This window comes from Lepus europaeus, chromosome 1 (genome assembly GCF_033115175.1).
Source record: "Lepus europaeus isolate LE1 chromosome 1, mLepTim1.pri, whole genome shotgun sequence".
NCBI classification, from domain to species: domain Eukaryota; kingdom Metazoa; phylum Chordata; class Mammalia; order Lagomorpha; family Leporidae; genus Lepus; species Lepus europaeus.
In genome coordinates this window covers 94820383-94840463 of record NC_084827.1, presented here as the reverse complement: position 1 = coordinate 94840463, position 20081 = coordinate 94820383, and the positions used below count along the sequence as shown (strand labels likewise).

At 44.2% G+C, this 20081-nt stretch overlaps 1 protein-coding gene across 5 annotated transcripts in view; it reads right to left on the bottom strand.

Moving 5' to 3' along the window:
* Positions 1 to 1855: 1855 nt before the first annotated feature.
* Positions 1856 to 20081, bottom strand: part of FMNL2 (formin like 2) — a 353117-nt gene continuing 334891 nt past the window's right edge. Inside the window, exons 21-27 of one of the 5 annotated variants that reach the window (XM_062186780.1) lie at positions 19351 to 19480; positions 15944 to 16107; positions 12997 to 13098; positions 10861 to 10959; positions 10055 to 10178; positions 6173 to 6219; positions 1857 to 4042 (exon numbers count right to left, since the gene is read on the bottom strand). In XM_062186780.1, the coding sequence (XP_062042764.1) occupies positions 4004 to 4042; positions 6173 to 6219; positions 10055 to 10178; positions 10861 to 10959; positions 12997 to 13098; positions 15944 to 16107; positions 19351 to 19480 (705 nt within the window). In that variant the 3' untranslated portion in view covers positions 1857 to 4003. The other 4 variants (XM_062186771.1, XM_062186790.1, XM_062186769.1 and 1 more) reach the window with 4 other exon arrangements.

Sequence of the window (20081 nt, the reverse complement as noted above, 5' to 3'; positions counted from 1 at the left end):
CCATCAGACTGCAGAACACCAGGTGGCCAGCTAATCAGATCAGATTCTAACTATATCATTTGTTTATTCTATACTATGTCATTCCATAGGGTATCTAAATGTATCACTTACATACTTGTTTTGGTCCTATCTGAACTTTCCTGGTAGGTTTTGGTCTTACCTACCTCTCCAACTGAACCGAGGACTTGTTCTGAAAGGTGAGTAAAAGGGGAAACACAGTTTGTTTTCTGTGTTTGTAATGACCAGATTATCAGTTCTGTTTTGATGTAAAGAACTTCATATACAGTTAGACCTTTTGTAAATAAATTAGAAAAAAAAGCCATCTTTACTAAATAAAAGATTTGCATCTTTTTCCTTTAAACACCTGTCATAGGCAGCAGTTCTGTGTTGAGTTGCTAGAAGCCCACATCCTATTTCCTGAGTATAATACTTGTTTTATTTGCTGAAATGTTAGACCGGAAAAAAAAAAGCAAAAGTATGTCAACATTTCCTTCATGCATTTGTTTTTTATATTGTTTGTTTTACAATTCACATATATCTTCCAGGGAAAACTGGGTAATTCTATAAAGACAAATCCAATATGTTAAAGAAAAGCAAAGTTATTGACTAATATCAAGTCCCACTGTATGTTGAGCCAAAGAGTCAAAGAATGAGCATTTTGGTATACTTAAGTGTTAATGGGAGAGTAGGGGTATTTAATTCCCATGTCACTGGTAAAACATCTTTTTAAAATAGATCCCATTGGTATTTAATCTCCTAAACCTAGCCATATAGCCTTACTTTAACTTACTGGTAGAGTTTGGATTTGAAAACTTTCTGAATTTGTGGAATACTAAGACTTCTTTTAGCATTAGGCATTTGTCCTGGTATATATAACAAATTGGAGATTATTAAGTGCAGAATATAATTTTTTGCCTTTACATAAAAGAAAACTGTATTACACTTTTTTAAAAAAAAATTATTTTATTTATTTGAAAGAGTTCCACAGAGAGAGGAGAGGCAGAGAGAGAGAGAGATCTTCTATTCGCTGGTTCACTCCCTAATTGGCTGCAAACTGCCGGAGCTGTCCTGGTCCGAAGCCAGGATCTTCTTCCTGGTCTCCCACGTCGGTGTGGGGACCCAAGGACTTGGGCCATCTTCTACTGCTTTCCCAGGCCATAGTAGAGAGCTGGCTCAGAAGTGGAGTAGCCAGGTCTTGAACTGGCGCCCATATGGCATGCCGGTGCTTCAGGCCAGGGCATTAACCCACTGTGCCACAGTACAAGCCCCTGTACTACAGTATCTTAACTGTGAAACAGAAAACACATTGACATGTGAACAATGATCTGTGCTTGTACAGGCTTTTTCACCAGCTAGATTCATGACCCTGAGGCACTAAATTTTGTGTGCTTGGTTTCTGCATGTGTGTAACAGTAAATAATAAATGGCTAACAGGCTTGTTGTGAGGAGCATAATTGTAAACCGCCAAGTGTGAAAAATGTAAAATACACTGGTAATTGTGACAACAATTCCTTAAATGACCATATAGCCCTCTACGTTTTCTAAAATAATTTTATACTTTCTTGAATTGGATAACTTAAGAGTTACTACTTTTGTGTGCTTTGCCAGCTATTGTTGGGTATAGCATTACCTCTTTGTAATCCTCACGTAACCTTCTGTATAACACCCAAACTAGAAGTTGGGGGAGTGGAGGAGACATGGGATCTCACAAAACAAGAGTGATTGCTGTTATCAGTAAGACTTTGGAGATACATCCTTCAATATTAAAAAAAAAAAAAAAAGTTTTCCTGTATTCCAAATACGAAGTAATCAAAATTTCACACAAAGAGATTCTTCCTAAAATTTAACAAAATATTTGGACTGAGTTGAAATAGCAAGATGGGTGCTTCTAGAAAGAAAAAGTCTATATAAAACATCTGAAACCCCCTAAATTGCACCACTGAATGATCACTACATATTACAGAATAGTAGTGTAAATAGTTTATTTGCTCATATGCCATGAAAAGACCAGAAAAGTAACATGAATTGCTTTTATAAAACATTTCTAATGTTGCTAAAGAAGCAGGCCCATTAATAGACTAACAGTAAAGAACATGCCAACATCATTGTCTATTTGAAGAATAATAGGCAATTATTTTAACATAGATGTCACCAATGAGCTTTGGAAAACAGCTGCTTTGTAATAAAGTTCCAACTATTTGTCTTGTGTCTCTCACAGCCAAATTGCTATTTTCATCAGAAAGCATGTTAACTGAAAGACAAAATCTTGGCATGTTCTTTTTAAAGTACACATTTATGTACCAGCAGGTGGCAGCTCAAAAGTAATCTGTGAATAGGTACACTAAAGTGAAATTTAACAGATCTCTAAACTGTCCTTGTAGTTAAATATATATTAAAAAAAAAAACTATAAGTTAAAATAACATTCAGATTGTATAGCGTAGGTAGGCCGATGAATCTTTAAACAATATTTACAATATTACCCAGAGGCTTAGAGTGGGAATTAAAGAGAAGTGTAAAAACCATAAAAAACTGCACCAGTTTTATAGCAAAATATCTGTACATTTAAAAAGAGGTCATATAACTACACGTTATCCAAGGAAAAGGGACCTTCACCAAGGGGTTCACATAAGCACAACATAAAATAAGAAATTCAGTGGTTAAATACTATACAATAAACTTTACAATTAATATATTGATGGTAATGTACCAAGAAGGTAAGCCAGAAGCAGAATGTATATTATGGAAAGTATAAATTTAGCTTAGTCCAGTTTTTGACTTTGGAATGGGTCAAGTGCCCTGCCAGAGAGGAAAGAAAATTAACAATGGCTTAATTAGCCATTTAGCTCCATTACAAATACCACTTAACCTTAATCTCAATATTTTTCAGCAACTTAAATGTACTTCCCCATAAATAATCTGGGAATCACAGAAAAATTTAGCTTCAGTGCATGATGTCAAATGTATCATCTGCGATTTACCAAAAAAAAAAAAAAAAAAAAAAAAAAGATACCCCTCCTACCTCCCCCAAAAAAACCAAAAACACTGCGATTGTCAGAGGAGAACAAAGCCAGGTTCCTAACACTACCCTGCTAGCAAGTGTAATTTTGAGTGTTTGTTGACAGAGCTAGTGAACTCCCTGGCTAGCAAGGCACCAGTTTCTACTCAGGATTGACCTATAATGGTCCTCAGAAATCTTAATACTGAGATGTTAAATTTAGTGCCAGTTAATAAATACATTTGCATTAAAAAAGCTGCCTCAAGCTGAAGAACACAGTACTGCAGATAAGTGCTGGACAGCATGTTATGCCATCACATCCTTGCATTCACCCCAGTGACCGTATCTGCCACCTAGAACAAAGTAGAAGGTGAAAGCAGAGACTAAGTTCTTCTGTGCCACTGCAATTGCATCTTGTTTGCACTTTGCCTGGGCTTAGTTATGGATACAAGTAGTTTATGTGACTTTTCTTCCATGTTTTGAGTCCTTATAAATACAAAACTTACGGATATGGCTGAGACAAAATTAACTCCTTAAAAGACATCTCAGTAAAGGAAGCCCACAGCAGATGCATCCATGTTATTTACAACTTAACAGGAAACCAGGGTGGATAATCATGGCACAATCACATGGCAGGTAATGATTTTAATAGGAAATTTACATTTTGGTTAAAAAACTGAATAACATTGGTGTAAAAAAGATACCTAATCAAATCAAATCCTATTGCTTTGATTAATCTGAGCAGGTACTTCCATTTTTAGGCACTTGTTAACAAGGGTTGAAAGGAAAGCCCATCATTTTAAAATTTCTATGTGTTTGCTAAATCTGAGCCCTTAAAATATTTGTGTTGAAGGCTGCAGTTAAATAATAGCACATAAAGTTCACATGGGCAGTTTCATTCACGCACACCCTCTTCATGTAGGCAGGTCGCTGGGGTCACATTGTTATTTCTGCACCATTAACAGAACGCAAGTTCTGATCATCAAAGCGCCGCCTGACACTTCTCCTCACCGCGTCGGCTCGTCTGTATGGTTGGTTTCTAAGATCTGTAAAGAAGAGAGTGCCAATGAAAGAATAGCAACCTTTAATACCATGTGTCTAACAAGACAAAGGCCAGCTGGCAGCCAATCAAAGCAGCTTGTGTGGAAGAGTCAACTAATGGGCCCTTCAAACTCATTGAGCACTGAACCAAAGCATTTGCCTTTTATATTTACAATCAAACAAAAAAGGATGCAGTACTGGTTAGGATTCTGGGACTTGGAGAGAAAAAAAGTACAAAAGAGATTATTTTTGTCGCTGACCAGGGAGACTAGTTGAAGTCTTTTAAGGTTTCTTGAAATAGAAGCAGCTGTGGCTTAGTTTTTTCTGGAAGCCTAATTGTCATATCATTAATTGCAATTAATTGTAAACTGCAAAACTAAATAGGTCAGATTGTCCTGACCTATAGTTTGCAGATACTGGTTCTGTTATTTTTATTGCATTAGCCTACCTACACAATTACTTTATCATTTTGCAAATTAGACATAATATCCAGTTAATGAAATCTACACTGAAATAATATTCTAATCCCTGAGTATACTTTCCTGCTACCCAATACTTTGTTTCATCTGCAAGGAGACATGGGCCATTCCGCATTTTCTAGTTTGTGTAGCCAGTGCACAGACGCCTGACAAGGGGAGGGAGGGACATTGGGCATTAGCAGTTAAGAAGCCACCTGGAATGCCCACATCTCAACAGAGCACCTAGGTTTGGCTCCTCCTTGCCTAATTCCAGTTTCGTGTTTATGTGCACCCTGGGAGGCAGCAGGTGATGGCTCAAGTACCTGAGTCCCTGCTGCCCACATGGGAGACCCCAGATTGAGTTCCCAGCTCCTGAACCAGTAACTAGGGAACTGCATCCTCCCTGACAAAGAAAAAATGTCTTGTAAAAGAAAATAATTACCACATTCTGGTTTAAGAAGATTCTGCTCTATTGGATGAACAAAGGAATTTTATTTAAGCACTCCGAATATGTGGGATATTCTTGAATAAAGTAAGGCAGATGGCCTAGCCAGCAAGTAGCCTCCTTTTGAAGGAGTAAGGACATAATGAAAAACATAATAATAAAGGAGGCTTTGTACTTCCCCCTTGTTTTGTAAAATGCAAGGGATCTTCAAAAAGAAAATGCACGTTAAAAACTATGCACAAATTTCAAAATCTTTTGCACCAAAATAAACTTCTATTAATTCTATCTTCCATAATTTTCTAAAGTACCTTCAAATATATTTCCCTTTGCTTATCTTAGTATTGTTGACTTCTGCTACCTTCAGGAAGGGAAATACCAATAACAGAATTAATACAAATTGAATCTGTTTTATAATCCCTTCATGTACTTGGTAAATTGAAAATGGAGCTAATGAAGCACCACATTGCCCCATATAGTTTCCTGAAATTTAACGTGGTAAATAAAATGAAGACGAGGGTGTCTGTCCGGCTTCTCTTGAAAAATTGGAATATGTGGCCATACTGGGCCCAAATCCATACACTGACTATTCTGGAGCTGAAACCTAGCCCTTCAGGTATAGCAGAGCCTCCATGAGGCCTACCCTCCTAGCTCCCGACTCACTAATTTGTGACCCTGCCCACCATCCAAAGTCAAGCAAACAATCATTTGGCATGCTCTGATCTCTTTGAGCCCTCACATCCTAACCCAAACTGGCAACAGAAGGCCAGACGACCACCTTTGGCCAAAAAGCCACAATCACTGAGACCTTGAAGCAATTAGTTCTAAAGATCCCACTCCCTCAAATGCTGTAGATCATGTTTCCAGGCCAGGGTCTCTTTTCAACCTCCAGATCATATGGGGTTAACTGAACAACATGAAGGCTGAGAAAGGAGTAGCGAAAGGACAGCCTGGCATCTGGACCAACTACTGTCTGATCAACAAATACCTTGCCCAAGCCAGCACACTTAGGAACATGGAAGTAGGCCAAGAAAAAGTTGAGAGACAAGCCCAGCCTCACATCAGCAGAATATGAGTACAAAGACTTTTCCCTGATCATACTGTCACCAATATCACCCTTCACCATAGATTGAAACCATTGATCTGCAAACAGAGAGAGGAGGAAGCTAAGTAAAAAGTGATGCTTGCCAGCTCTGTGTATCCTCCACCACCGGTGTGCTAGAAGAAATCCTTACCCTCGAGTGAACATTTGGAAATTTAGTGATATTATTCTTCTTTAAGGCTAAACAGAAAAAAAACAAAAACACAAAATGATGGTTAAGTAAAAATGGGATGAAAATGGAAAGCAACTCAACTTAGTGCTTAACATTCCCGGGCATGTTAGCCAACAGAGGAGGAGACTGGAAGGCCATTGCTATCAGAAGTTAGATAAAACAAGGGAAGGATGAGTGTGTCTTCCAACCCAGCTCTGACCACCCAGTTCCAAGCTGCTTTGAAGATTGGCTCCAGAAAGACAGTCCAGCTTAAGTAAAACTGACAGCAAACATAGACCAAGCAGTGTCTAGCCTGTTAATAAGCACTGGTGGGTAAGTACACTGCAGAGCAGGCAGACACACACTATGCCCTTTGATGTCACGAGACAGAAGAACATACATGACAAGAGCAAGTCATAGTCAACACAAAACAAACACCCAATTCCATGTCAACCTCAGCATGACTGTCAATCCACAGCTATTTCCAATGACAGTATGGGCTTACCTCATAACTTTTCTAGTCAGCAAGGCACTAGAGAAGTGTCATCACAATCTAAGCCCAGGAAGTTACTTACTGAGAAAATTTGGTTATCTTTTTTGACTTCTAAGAATAGTGGCATTTTCCAATGATAGGTATTTGTTGCTTGTATTTCTGGTGCCACTATCCTGATCCAAGAAGCAGGTCCAGAGATAATCTCACAGAAGAAATACGCTGGGTTTGACATGGAACAAAGTCACCGTGAAGAGGTATGAATGAGGATAAGATGGTGTGAGCTCCTGCATCTTTGTTGACTCTTCCTGCATCATAGCTTTGTTCCAACATGGAATTGCTCATAATTACACTTGGGCATGACACTCAGAGGGAACAGATGTGACCAGCTCAGCGTGGGGTGCTGTGAGGCCATGGATTGCCAATATCAGCATTCAGACTTCTAAACAATGCCAGGGTTAAGTGTACATTGTGAATTCAGTTCCATTACATTATGGACTGCACAAGACAGCTAAGAAAGGCCCAATTTATAGCTGTGCATGATTCAAAGTTCCTTCTGCGAATCATTTTGCAGTTTCAGAACACTCTGAGCACTGTTAACTGGCTATGTTTTTAAAGGGGGGGTGGTGGCTAGTGTAATATCCATAAACCTATTAGAGCACAGCAAAAGTGCTCAGCAAATGTTAGCCGTAATAGTAATGACACTATCACTTTGTATTCAAACATTTAAGTCCAAAAATCTTACAGTCTCCTTGGTCCCAATCCTGATTTTCAAAGAAGTTCTCTGTTTTACCATTTTTCTGCAAATTTCTTCAAGCAATTCTATTAATTCAAGTGTCAGCCATGCCCAGACTGTCACAGCAATGTGGGTTACATGTAAGTACTGAAAGTGGCAGTGAGTGAGCAGTAATAATTGAAATGCAAAACCATGCAGCATGAGGACAACATAAAATACAACATGATGGAGATGGTAATTCCATGCTACACACTGGTCGGCCCTGACACACACACAGAGGGGGACATAAGTTGTCAAAAAACAAAACAAAACAAAAAAACCAAAAACCTGTAGCAACCTTTTAAGAGCATCAGGTGAGAAAGAGTAATAGTTTAGTAATGGTATTCCTCAGTGAGAACAGGTTCGCAGAAAAACCGAGAGCCACGCTTGGCGGTGCGAGCGGTAAAGGGCACAGTCTTCAGCACTGCATTGAGAATGACAGCCAAACAACACAGACAAAGAGAGGAAAAAGCCAAGATCCATCACATTAGTTCATGGTTAGTGCTTTGTTAATCATACCTGGGGACGGAGGCGGGGAGAGGGTGGGCAGGAAACGGGGAACAGGAGGTATACTCCAGTTAGTTCATGGAAGTCTATAAGGGTTTTTCAACCTGGGGCTTAGGAGCAGAGCAGAAAATGGAATGCATTCCAAGGAGAATAAAAACTGCTCGAGAGGGAGATACGCATCACCTCCTCTGGTAGATCAATCGCTTAGGTCAGGGACACAGAAAATGGACATTGCATTCCTTTCATAAAGCCAGGTGTCTTTGGGATGGAGACACATCCAGGTTAAACAGAACGCCAAGTCGTTCATTACAATGTTGCATGCTTCCCTACCTACAAGTTCATCTTACTGGGGTGCTGAGACTAAGGAGTGCTTACCTAGAGAGGAGATCTGTTCCTGGTCTCGTTCAGAGTAGGCTTTCTCTCTCAGTGTGGAGGCGGCAAGGACACATGCTCAACAAGGGGGCTTTAATTTGAAGGCCTCTGCAGGCCACTCAGACACTAGCAGGCACACGTACGCCGAAAGCATGTGCACTGTGCGTAGAGAATGGCATCTCCATCGGCCACCGCCCTTTCAGACCCTACACTACTTTAATCTGAACCATTATTGACTCTTTAAAAAAAAAATCCATGACTATCTTATCTGGTTTATCTGTTTGTCTAATTTCTCTATTTAATTCCGCTGGGTCTGAGTTGGTGAAAAAAATGTGTGGGTTTCACAGTTTGAGACCCCAGTTTTCAGTGTTGGCTAAGCTATAATAAGAAATGAAAAAAACATGACCAGGAATTAGGTTTTTTAAGAAATTAGGACAACTGGGAAAATGTGAATAATGACTAGATATCTGATATTAAGAACTTGTCAGTTTGGGTAGTAAGTAAAAAGGCTAATGTGGGGGCTGATGCTGTGGCATAGTGGGTAAAGCCACCACCTGCAGTGTTGGCATCCCATATGAGCACCGGTTCAAGTCCTGGCTGCTCCACTTCCAATCCAGCTCTCTGCTATGGCCTGGGAAAGTGGTAGAAGATGGCCCAAGTCCTTGGGCCCCTGCACCCGCATGGAGACCTGGAAGAAGCTCTGGGCTACTGGCTATGGATCGGTGCAGCTCCTGCTGTTACAGCCAATTGAGGAGTGAACCAGTGGATGGAAGACCTCTCTCTCTGCCTCTCCTTCTCTCTCTGTGTAACTCTTTCAAATAAATCTTGAAAAAAGGGGGGAGGTGTACTGTGGGTATGTTTTTATTTTTCTAGGGCCCCTATTTTTGGAAGACATTAAAGCAAAATATTTCCAAACAGAATATGTATTGGATGTGCTTCAAAATAATCCCAAGGCACATGGGAGCTCCCATACTCTTCACTATGCTTTCGTCTATCTTTGAATTTTCCCATATAAAAAGCTTATAAGTGTCTTAAACGCTGATACACAGCATTCATGTGCAGCAGACATGAAAAAAGTCACTTTGTGCCACTGCTACCAGACAATAGCCCAAATTAGCATGGTGATCTGTAAGACAAAGTACAGCAACCCAGAAGAACTGGTTCAAACAGGAAACATGAGGCTAAAAGAACCACACTGGGTTACACATGGTTCCTAGCTGGCAGAACAGGTAGTGGCCAACCCTGGGCTAGAAGCCCACTGGATCATCCATAGTAAAGTACCAGGCCCTGACTTCCTTTTGAGTTCAAGGACTCTGAATGAGTAAGGAGGCTCCTAACGGGCATGCTGGGGGGAGCCTGCAGGGATGGTAGTTAGCACAAAGCTCAGTGGGTCTTAGCTACATTTATTTATCAGGCAGGTGGGTAGGGGTGGCCATGAGGAACATGGAGCATGATAAAATTGAAAATAATGGAAAACCATTAGGAGAAGCAGCACTGCTGAAGCCTACAGGGTTCCAATGATACTGAGAAACAGATCTGTCAGAGTGTGTTGGGCCAATACATACGCTGCTATAATGAACTTCAACCCCTAGCATGGAGTCTCTGGGTATAATTCTAGATCTGAACGAAGTTGCCAACCCCTGGGCAAAATCTGCCTAGAGCCCAGTCCGCGTGAGGCTAGTGGGATCTCCACGCGCCACAGTATGGAAACATACTTTACCTGTGATAATGTCTTCAATGGCACCATCTTTTCCCTCATAAACGTGTCTGTTGTCTTTCACTTGCCGCCGCCTTAACTCTGCGATCAGTTCTTGCTGCTGCCTCTTTGATTTATGAGAAGGGGACTGAGAGGAAAGAAGGGCAGACGTGAGTGGCGTCAGCGCCCCCTGGAGATTTGAGCAGACTGGAAATGTGCTGCTTACTTTGTTACACTATTAGAGGCTCAACCCAAATCACAGACAGCGTGATCCCAATGCGCTGTGCATATGCACAAAGACCCAGGAAGCTGCTGGGGAGCACACAAGCTTTCGCTGGAGGACACACACACTCTGCACCCAGTATCGAGGAGAAGGCTGGATCCTATGGCAGCCGGGAGTAAGCACAGGCTTCTCCTTTACTCAAGGCTCCCAACGAAGAAAACAATCCCGTGAGGTCATCCTCCGTGACACGTACGCTCACTGCCATTCCTCCTGGCAAAGCCCTGCAGGCCAGCACGAATGAGCAGCCGCACGAAACCCTCCATGGACACTAAGCTCACCTTATGAATCCAACTAACATCCATTCCTGTTCTCTATAAACTTGGAAATGCAACACAAACACGCACCCAGCCTTACTCCAGTGACTGCCTGGACACAATAATGCAGGAGCGACTTCCCTCTTGCCAGGTTTCCAAGTCCTGGAGGGCAGAGGGCAGGATCCCGGGCAGGATCCCGGGCAGGTGGGCGTGCTGCCGGGTCTACTCCTGCCTCCCAGGAGCTCCAGAGCATCTCCTCGCCTGGGCGTATCGCAGGGACTGGGCACTCTTACCTTTGGGTCCTGCTGCTCCATGAGAGCTTCCTGCTGCAGGAGCTTTTCCATGAGGGCTTGTTCCTGCTTCTTCCTCAGCTCATTTTCCTCTTCTGCTTGCTAGGTAACACGAAAGAACCAAAAAGGTCACATCCATGGAAAAGACGGCAGTCATGATTTCTCTAAGTCACCACTTGCAAATCCTTGTGAATCAGGAGTTACAAGGAAATGGAAGATGCAGGAGATACACCCCCTCTGCCCATATTTAACTCTGAATCCAGGTTCAGTGTCCCTCTATCGGTCCCATCTTTCCCAAAGCTGGTCATTGAGGACCACCCCCCGCCACCCACTCACAAGTCCGCTCCTACCGATCCCTTCCTCTGCTCCCACTGCACTCTGTCAGTCCCACTGATCTGAGGGGGCACCTTTCCTTCCAGCATCCACGCTCAGTGATTTTCACATGAGATTGTTTTGCTCCCAGAATCCGTCCACCTGCCTACAGCTTCCCAGAAAGCAGGATGGAAGATCCTTCTGCATTTTGTCCACTGTTGGGGAAAAACCTCCATTACCTTGGCCTCTGGACCCATTTAGGGGCCTCACCAGAGAGATACCCTTGGACTCTCTCTCCCATAGCTCACTTCTTCCCAAGGGAGGTGGGGTGGCTTGTCCGATGAATCTGGGAGAAGGAACTGATCAGGTTCAGCTCAGCCCTCTGGGTCTCTCTCTTCTCTCTCTTCTGAAGCCAGCCTCCCTCAAAGATACTTGTGATTGTCGAGCTGGACACTAAGGGATAGGTCATCTATCTAAATCAGGCCTGAAGTACAAGTTCACAGACCCAATCCTCCAGCCCAGCTTCTGTCAGCGACAATGTCTGATCTCTGTTGCTTTTGTCTTCAGTTCTATCTTGGCTCATACTTGGGAAAGGAAAAGGGGACTAACATCCTAAAGCCCCTGCCTCGGCCCTTAGAGTCCCCAGGTCAGTGCCACAAGGAAGACATCCTGGAACGTGGCAGCTTGGCAAGTGCCTCCCTGAACCAGCTCAGAAGACCACCAGGGGAAGAGATGAAGTGGAAGGAACATGCTTAGGGTACTGCTCTACTCAGACCCTTCCTGAAGCCGGGGACTGTGCGACAGTTTTATAATGGCATACATTTTAGGTTTTGACCTTAGAGTGCACCTCAGGCTGCCTCTGCAGCTCACTGGCACTGCCAGCCAGGGACTGTGGGGTATCAGTGAGCAGCGGCTGCTGGCCAAGGACCTTCCCATTGCTCCCAGCCCGCCCAGTGCCTTGCACTTGGTAGATAGCGCTGCGTGTCTACCCCCACTGCCAGCACCTCCTGAGATCCCTGCTGAGAGGAGGCAGCTCAATATTTTATCTTGTGCAGTTTCAGTTACAGGCTCAAGGAGGATTCCCTGAAGCCATCAGTTGTAGTGGTGCTATAGGAGGGCCCCTTATTCCCAGTGGGATTTCCCCCAAAAGTACAGAAAATCCCCTCTCCAACAGACACTTGTCCTTCCACCGCTGACACCAGTAGAGACTGCAAAGTTTCCCATGTGAGATGATAAAGTCTTCTAAAGTCTTCCTTGTCATTCTTTCTCAAAGAACAAGCTGTTTGGACACAGGCCCCTTCGAGTCGAACACTTTTTCAAGCCCATGGTCCTCGATGATATCCAAGAGGGCCTCCCCTGGAAAGGGCTCTTACTGCTCCAGACACAGCACCAGGGGGCAGCAACCATCCTCAGCAGCACCAGGCTTCAGGCCACTCTGGAGAAGCGCCAGCTAAAAGGCCAGGACCTGCCCCGCAGGCTCTCCCTGACGGCAGCTGCACACCTTGGCCCTGGGTGATAGCTCACTTTCACAACTCCATGGGAAGACTGCATTTTCTAAATCCCTTACCTTGTCTGCATGGGTCACCATACAAGAATGGGGTGCCAAGGGACTTGGAGCACCTCACCTACTCCCAGGGGGCAGCCAGGAGACTTTGTTTTCCGGTTGCGGTCTGGGACTGGCCCAGTGGACAAAGACTAGGAATGGCCGGAGGGCCCAAGGAGCTCTCAGGCTCCACCTCACAGACCCGCTGCCCAGGGAACCGGGAGGCCCCTGCAGGGCAGCTGGGCCTCAGGGACGGCTTCACAGCACACCCTTCTCCTGCTTACCTTATAAGCTTTCACAAAGCGAACGAAGACGGGAAAGAAGACAGAAGGCGGCGTTGTCTTGGGGTTTTCTCCAAAGTATTTCACCACGTCGTCAAAGGCATCCTGTGAGGAAGCACATTTCTCGTGAACGTCAGTAGCTCCCGCGTTTGACCCTGATGCTCAGGGGCCCCCACAGCACCGCGTGCCTGCTGCTTTCCTTCCCTCCCCAGACATCACCCCTGTAGGTCTCACCACAGGCAACCAGGGAGAGGAACAGCAGGGCACGGGAATTCATCTGTGGGACACCCTAAGCCTTCTACACACCCCTCCTCTCTACACACACACACACACCCCAAATTCAGAGCCACTGTCTTCAAGAGCTTCCTAAGGACACTGAAGAATCCCTTAAAACCAGCAAGGTTAGAAGAAATCTCAGGTCATTCTGACTGCAAATCCTAATGTCTACTTTCAGTGGTCCCATGACAAACCCATACAGGGCACTTCAAAAGTTCAAGTCTCCGTTTGACTCTTCTGCTTGGGCATAGGCCCAGACAGAGCCCCTTCTACAACACCTGCTTCCTGAGTTCCCCCATCACTCTGCCTCCCCCTCTATAACAGTGCACAGTTAATTGTTTTGCACGTTTGCCTACATGAAGGGACTTCAGAGACATCATGGAAAATAAAGAGATCAGAAACAAAAACTTACAACTTTGCAACATAAACTCCATCAAGTTTGAGACACTTTGGTCATGACGACTACTCATTCAATCCATTTTTAAAGCACTGAAGATGTTGGTAATGCAATCATTCTAATATAATGATTTCTACATTACTAACTGAAGAAAGATGGGTGCCTTAAAGATTTTTTTTTAAACAGTTATTTATTTATTTGAAAGGCAGAGTTACAGAGAAAGACAACAGTGAGATCCATCTGTTGGTTCACTCCCTAAATGGCCTCAACAGCCAGAGCAGGGCCAATCCAAGGCCAGGAGCGTTTTCCTGGTCTCTCACATGGGTGCAGGAGCCCAAGCACTTGGGCCATCCTTCACTGCTTTCCCAAGCCATCAGCAGGGAGCTGTATTGGAAGCGGAGCAGCTGGGACTCGAATAGGCGCCCATATGGGATGCCAGCACTTGCAGGCAGTGGCTTTACCTGCTATGCCAATGAGCTGCCAGCCCCAAGGTTTCTATTTAAGGTGAGGAACCAAAAGGAAGTCAGAATGAGGGGCAGGCGTTGTGGCGAAGTGGATTAAGCTACTGTGCTTGTGATGCCCACATCCCACACTAGGCCTCAATCTGCCCTTGCTTCTGATTGAACTTCCTGCTAGCACACCTAGGGGGCAGCATGTGATGGCTCACGTGGGAAACCTGGTAGAGCTCCTGGTTCCTGGTTTCGATGTGGCCCAGTCCTGGCTGATGCAGGCATGTGGGGAGTGAACCAGAAGATGGAAGATTGATCCCTCTCTCTCTCTCTCACTCTCTTTGCCTTTCAAATAAATTTAAAAAAAAAACTTAAAAAAAAAAAAAAGAAGAAGAAGAAGAAGAAAAAAAACCAAGAAGTCAGAATGAGCCAAACCAGTACAAAAGGTGGATGTCTAATGATTTCCCATTAAAATGCTACAAAACCGGCCTTGTTTGTTTCACAAACAGCATGAGTAGGAGCACTGTCTCGGAGGAACACTCTCTGATGAGGGTGTCCTAAACATTTTTGCTGTGAAAGTTTTGGCTAACTTTTTCAAGCACTCACCTAACAAGCTGATATTACTGTTCTTTGGGCCTCCAGAAAAATCAACAAGCAAAAATGCCTTGAGCATTCTCCCAAATTGTTGTGACCTTTGCCCTTGAGTGGTCTGCATTTGTTTTGGCTCAGTCATGTCTACCTCTGGATAGCCCCTGCTTGGATCATGCTCTGTCTTCAGGATCATCCTAGAAAAGCCACGATTCATCTCCTATCCCAAGTCTCCAAAGAAATGCTTCAGGATCTGGATTCCATTTGTTTTAAACTTCCATTGGAATTTCTGCTCGTGTCTGCAGCTGGTGTAGGCACAACAGTTTTGGTACCCCCTAAGCAGAAAGTTTGCTCTACTTTATTTTTTCAGTCAGCATTGTGTAAACTAAAACAAGTAAGGTATCTGTGCTGTTGACTGCTGTTTTAGGTGTTAATCGCCGATCCTTTTCAATTAGGGTATATGAACAAAATTAATTTTCTCCTTACAAATTGATGGTCTGTTACTGCAGGTTTCATTTTCAGCATTATCTTGTTCCTGCTTCAAAGAAGTTAACCAATTGTAAACTGCTGGTTTCTTTGGGGGCACTGTTCCCATAAACTTTTCATAAAGTATCAATGATTTTATCATTCTTCCACCCAAGCTTCACCATCAATTAGACATTTGTTCTTGCTTCAATTTTAGCAGGATTCATGCTGCTCTGATAGAAGCTGTTTGCAAACAGATGTCTTATCCTTACAAACGCCTCAAACTAGATCCTGTTCAGTTGTGTTACAGTAAGTTAGGAGAAGTTTGTTTTGGAGCAGAAAAATTTTGAAATTCATGCATAGTTTTTTTCAATCATGCATTTTCCATGAACCCTTTGAAGATCCCTCACGTATCAGCAACCTCTGGGGCAGTATAAGATTTTCGAGGTCAAGATTTACAGAAACCTGATACACCGGGAAGACTGCTTTAATGAACAGACACCTGACACTTGCTGGTTGAACTTAATGCAGGACCCATACTGGAGGGAGTCTAAGAGTGGAAAGAGAGGGCAAGGAGGTCTACAGAAGCGGATAAAGATCCCCAAGTAGAAAAGGATGAAGAGCAAAACGAGGCACTTCCAAGGAAAACACTGGAGAAAGACACCCATCTAACGATCTTCACCTACCTAAGAAATGCAATATTTCCTCCACAACCCAGGGCCTTTGCCCCAGGTGGCTTTTAAGGACCCAGTATCTTTCCTGTGACAGTACTGACCTGTGCAATCTTGGCATCATCCTGCAGCTTCTTCAGCTTCCCCTCATTGTTGAGGATGAACTCCTTTAGCAGTGTGTTGTGGTCGTGCATGGTGTACTCCCTCTTGGTCAAGTCCATGCCCCTCTGGAGCTCCTTGACATCCAGTAAAACATTCTCAAGGGAGACTGAGAGAGAACCAATGTCCCAGTGAGTCTCAAAACAGCCACAACAGCATAGCAAGGCTGGCTCATAAGCCAAGTTCTCAGTTGATTCTTGGGCTATTTTCAAGAAATTTGGGTCTGGTGTCTAGTTTTTGGTGTCAAGATCCTATCATTATGAATAATTTACTAAGTGCTCACTTTGAAGCACTACATTAAGTTCTATTATAAGCACCAAATCATTTATACCATTAGTTTATTTTGCCAATAAGGAAAAGTAGCACAAAGAGGTTCCACATCCTGCCCTGGGTCATGCAGTTAACAGAAGGTAGCAAAAGAGTTCAGGCTATGGTACAGACTCCAGATCCATTTCTCCTACGGGAAATAGTCTAGCTACTGACCTGTAGGGTCAGAGCCCCTCACCCGTGACATGGCTGTTAGAGTTCATCCTGCGGCTCTCCAGCAGGGAGCAGCATTTTGTCTGCTGCACTTTCGCTATGTTGACCACAGGCCCCCACAGCAACCTTAGATTCTTTTTGGGAAACTAAGCGACCCTTCCCTGCGTCAGAAGGGTTAGGCACGAACTTTCCCACCTGCAGTGTGGCCACCTGCCAGGGCAGGCCCCTTGCAGGAACCTCCTGAGCTTCCTTCCCATGAAGTCTGGTGGAAGAGCTCAGACTCCCCCCAACACCCACCCTCCCCCTGCCACCTTGTTGTCTGATTCAACTCAACGCATGAATTATAAAACAATGTAGGAGGTTCTCCCCACACCAGACTTATACTATCTTATTTATCTCTGATTCTCCAATACTTATGACAGTGTCAGTTCTACAGAAAGTACTCGGAAGTGTTCTCTGGGTAATGAAGGACTGAAGACAGGAGAGAAGGTGCAAAGAACCTGTGATGGCCCATCCAGGCACAGGGGAGCCAGCAGAGAATGAACAGTTCAATCGAGAGCACACTAGTCTCCACCATTTTCCCATCGATCTTTTTTTTTTTTCAAATAATACTTTTTGGGAATCTCATTTAGGGGAAAAATGTGCTAATTATACTTAGTAAAGCAGAAATTTTCTTAACTTCTTTTTCTTTTTTTATTTTGACAGGCAGAGTTAGACAGAGAGAGAGAGAGAGAGAAAGGTCTTCCTTCTGTTGGTTCACCCCCCAAATGGCCGCTACAGCAGGCGCGCTGCGCCAATCCGAAGGCAGGAGCCAGGTGCTTCTCCTGGTCTCCCATGGGGTGCAGGGCCCAAGCATCCGGGCCATCCTCCACTGCACTCCTGGGCCACAGCAGAGAGCTGGACTGGAAGAGGAGCAACCGGGACAGAATCCGGCGCCCCAACCAGGACTAGAACCCGGGGTGCCAGCGCCGCAGGCGGAGGATTAGCCAAGTGAGCCGTGGCACCGGCCTTAACTTATTTCTTAACTACAACTACAGTACTTAAGAACCCTAACTAACTGAAACTAAAGGATATCTTAAAGATGGAAAACCACCCCATTCAGAACAGAAATTCTAACTGCCTCACCAACACTGAATAGGTCTATCCCAGCCTACAAATTCATTGCCACTTTCTCTCAGTCTCCACTAGGCCAACAGCCTATCTATCCCAGCAACAATGTATCATCCCATTCATTTTTTTCACCATCCAGTTTGCCAAGGGCTGAGGGAATTGTAAAGACAAGTAACATTTGGTGCCGGTGGGTTAAGCTGCTCTCTGCAATGCTGGCATCACATATGGGTGGCAGCTTGAGTTCTAGCTGCTCCATTTCTGATCCAACTCCCTGCTAATGGCCTGGAAAAAGCAGCAGAGGAGGGGCCAGTAGGCTAAGCCTCTACCTGTGGCACCAGCATCCCATATGGGTGCTGATTCCTGTCCTGACTGTTCCTCTTTCGATCTAGCCCCCTCTTGATGGCCTGGGAAAGCAGCAGAACATAGCTCCAGTGCTTGGGCCCCTGCACCTGTGTGGCAGACCTGGAAGAAGCTCCTGGCTCCTGGCTTTGGAAAGGCTCAGCTCTGGCCATTGTGGCCATTTGTGGAATGAACCAGTGGATGTAAGATCTTTCTTTCTGTCTCTCCTTCTCTCTGACTGTAACTCTACTTCTCAAGTAAATAAATAAACTCCTAAAAATAAAAATAAAAAAAGCAGCAGGGGAAGGCCCAAGTGTTTGGGTCCCTGCTACTCACATGGGAGACCTGAATGAAGCTCCTGGCCCCTGGCTTCAGCCTGGCTCAGCCATGGTTATTCACTCCGGGGAGTGAACCAGTAGATGGAGGATCTGTTTATCTTTCTCTGTAACCTTTCAAATACATAAATAAATGAACCTCTATAAAAGGATAAAACTTGATTATACCCTTAAGAAGTACAGAGGTTGCAATAGACATGCATGTTGTGATGGATAAATTATGTACTAGAGGGGAGCCAAGAGTGCCTTTAGCCTGGCTGAGGTCAGAGAAGGCCTCCCTTCAAAGATTTGCTAAGTCTGGAGTAAACCTCAGGAATCGGAATTGTTAACAAATACTGGCAGCTATGTATGGATCAAGGTCACAATCTGAAAACCACAGCCCGTACATAACTCAAAGAACAACCTGCATGTCCTTCATTTTTCTAATATTCTGCTGAAAGCACATGAGTGAATCAGACGATAGACTACTCTACAGGAAATACAACTGGGGTTCTAGTCTTGCTTCTAACACTTTCCACTCATGCAACCTCACGTGACAGTTAACCTCTAAAAATTCCAATCTCCTCACCTACAACATAGGAATCCTATGACCTATATGTCCCAGGTATCTTAAAGTTACTGATGATTTAAATCAGAAAATGCCAAATTGTTTAGCTAAGTAGCAAACATGAAGTAGTGACAATCCAGTGATCAGGTAAAGGCGAAGTGTACAGCAATGCCACATCTCAGCCTAACAGGCACACAAATTAAAAATATTTCCTCGGGGGTGATTCTCAGATTTGCATTTTCCCATTTCAGCCAACAGCAATAGAACACACAGGGCAATGAATGCATGAAGGAAGGCATACGGGTCTCCAAGGCCTGGATCTTCAGAGAGAGAGATGGATTCATGCTCACATTCATGGCACCTCGCAGCAGTGAACACCACCACGGCCATGTTCCAGCTCAGCTTCTGACTTCTCAGCCTTGCCTTTTACGTGGGTTTTTCAGAGCGTCTGTCTTAGCAGAGGATGGCTAAAACAATGACTTGGCCAATGACTAGAGCCGGCAACTAACCAAGAGGAGCACGAACAGCTAACATCAAGTACCTGCGGCAGCTTTTTCTACGTAATGCAGCTCATTGTAAAACAGGGACACTTGGTGATATTTCTCTTTTACAACATTCGATATATAGTGCAACAGCGTTTGCTTCCGGTCTGTGGACTTGGTGTCTAAGAGCTGAAAAAGGAAGGGAGCACGGTTAGGTGCAAACACGTGAATGAGAGGGGAGCTACCCACCAGGCAATGATTTCCCACTAGAGTAAACAAATGAGCCAGATCCCCCAACAGCTTGACAAAGATATTCCCAGAGGAGACTCAAGACTCGGGGTGTTCTTCAGCAAACCGGGAGGACTTTCTGACCACGGGAGATGCTCAACTGTAGTGATGGATGTGCGCTGCAAGTGGGTCCCACCTCCACGTAGATGAACTCCCTGCCTCTGCTACTCCACCTCCCCAGCTTTAAAAGCAGAGGATCCCAGCTGCAGTGCCCCTCAAAGTGAAGGACCCGAGCAGAAGTGGAAGGTGGAGCCAGCAGGCAAGTGCAGGTGTCCCCGATGCAGGGCTTCTGCACTGTAGTCTGCACTTCCGGCTCCACTCCTCTCCTGCTCTCCAGCTTCTAATACAGTTGGCCTTCTGAATCCAAGAATGCTGCATCTGTGTGGTTCCATCAACCACAGACTGAACACAGTTTTTTTTTTTTTTTTTTTTTTTTTTTTTTTTAGATTATATCTGTAGTGAACGAGTACATTTTTCCTGTTATTATTCCCTCTGTAACAGA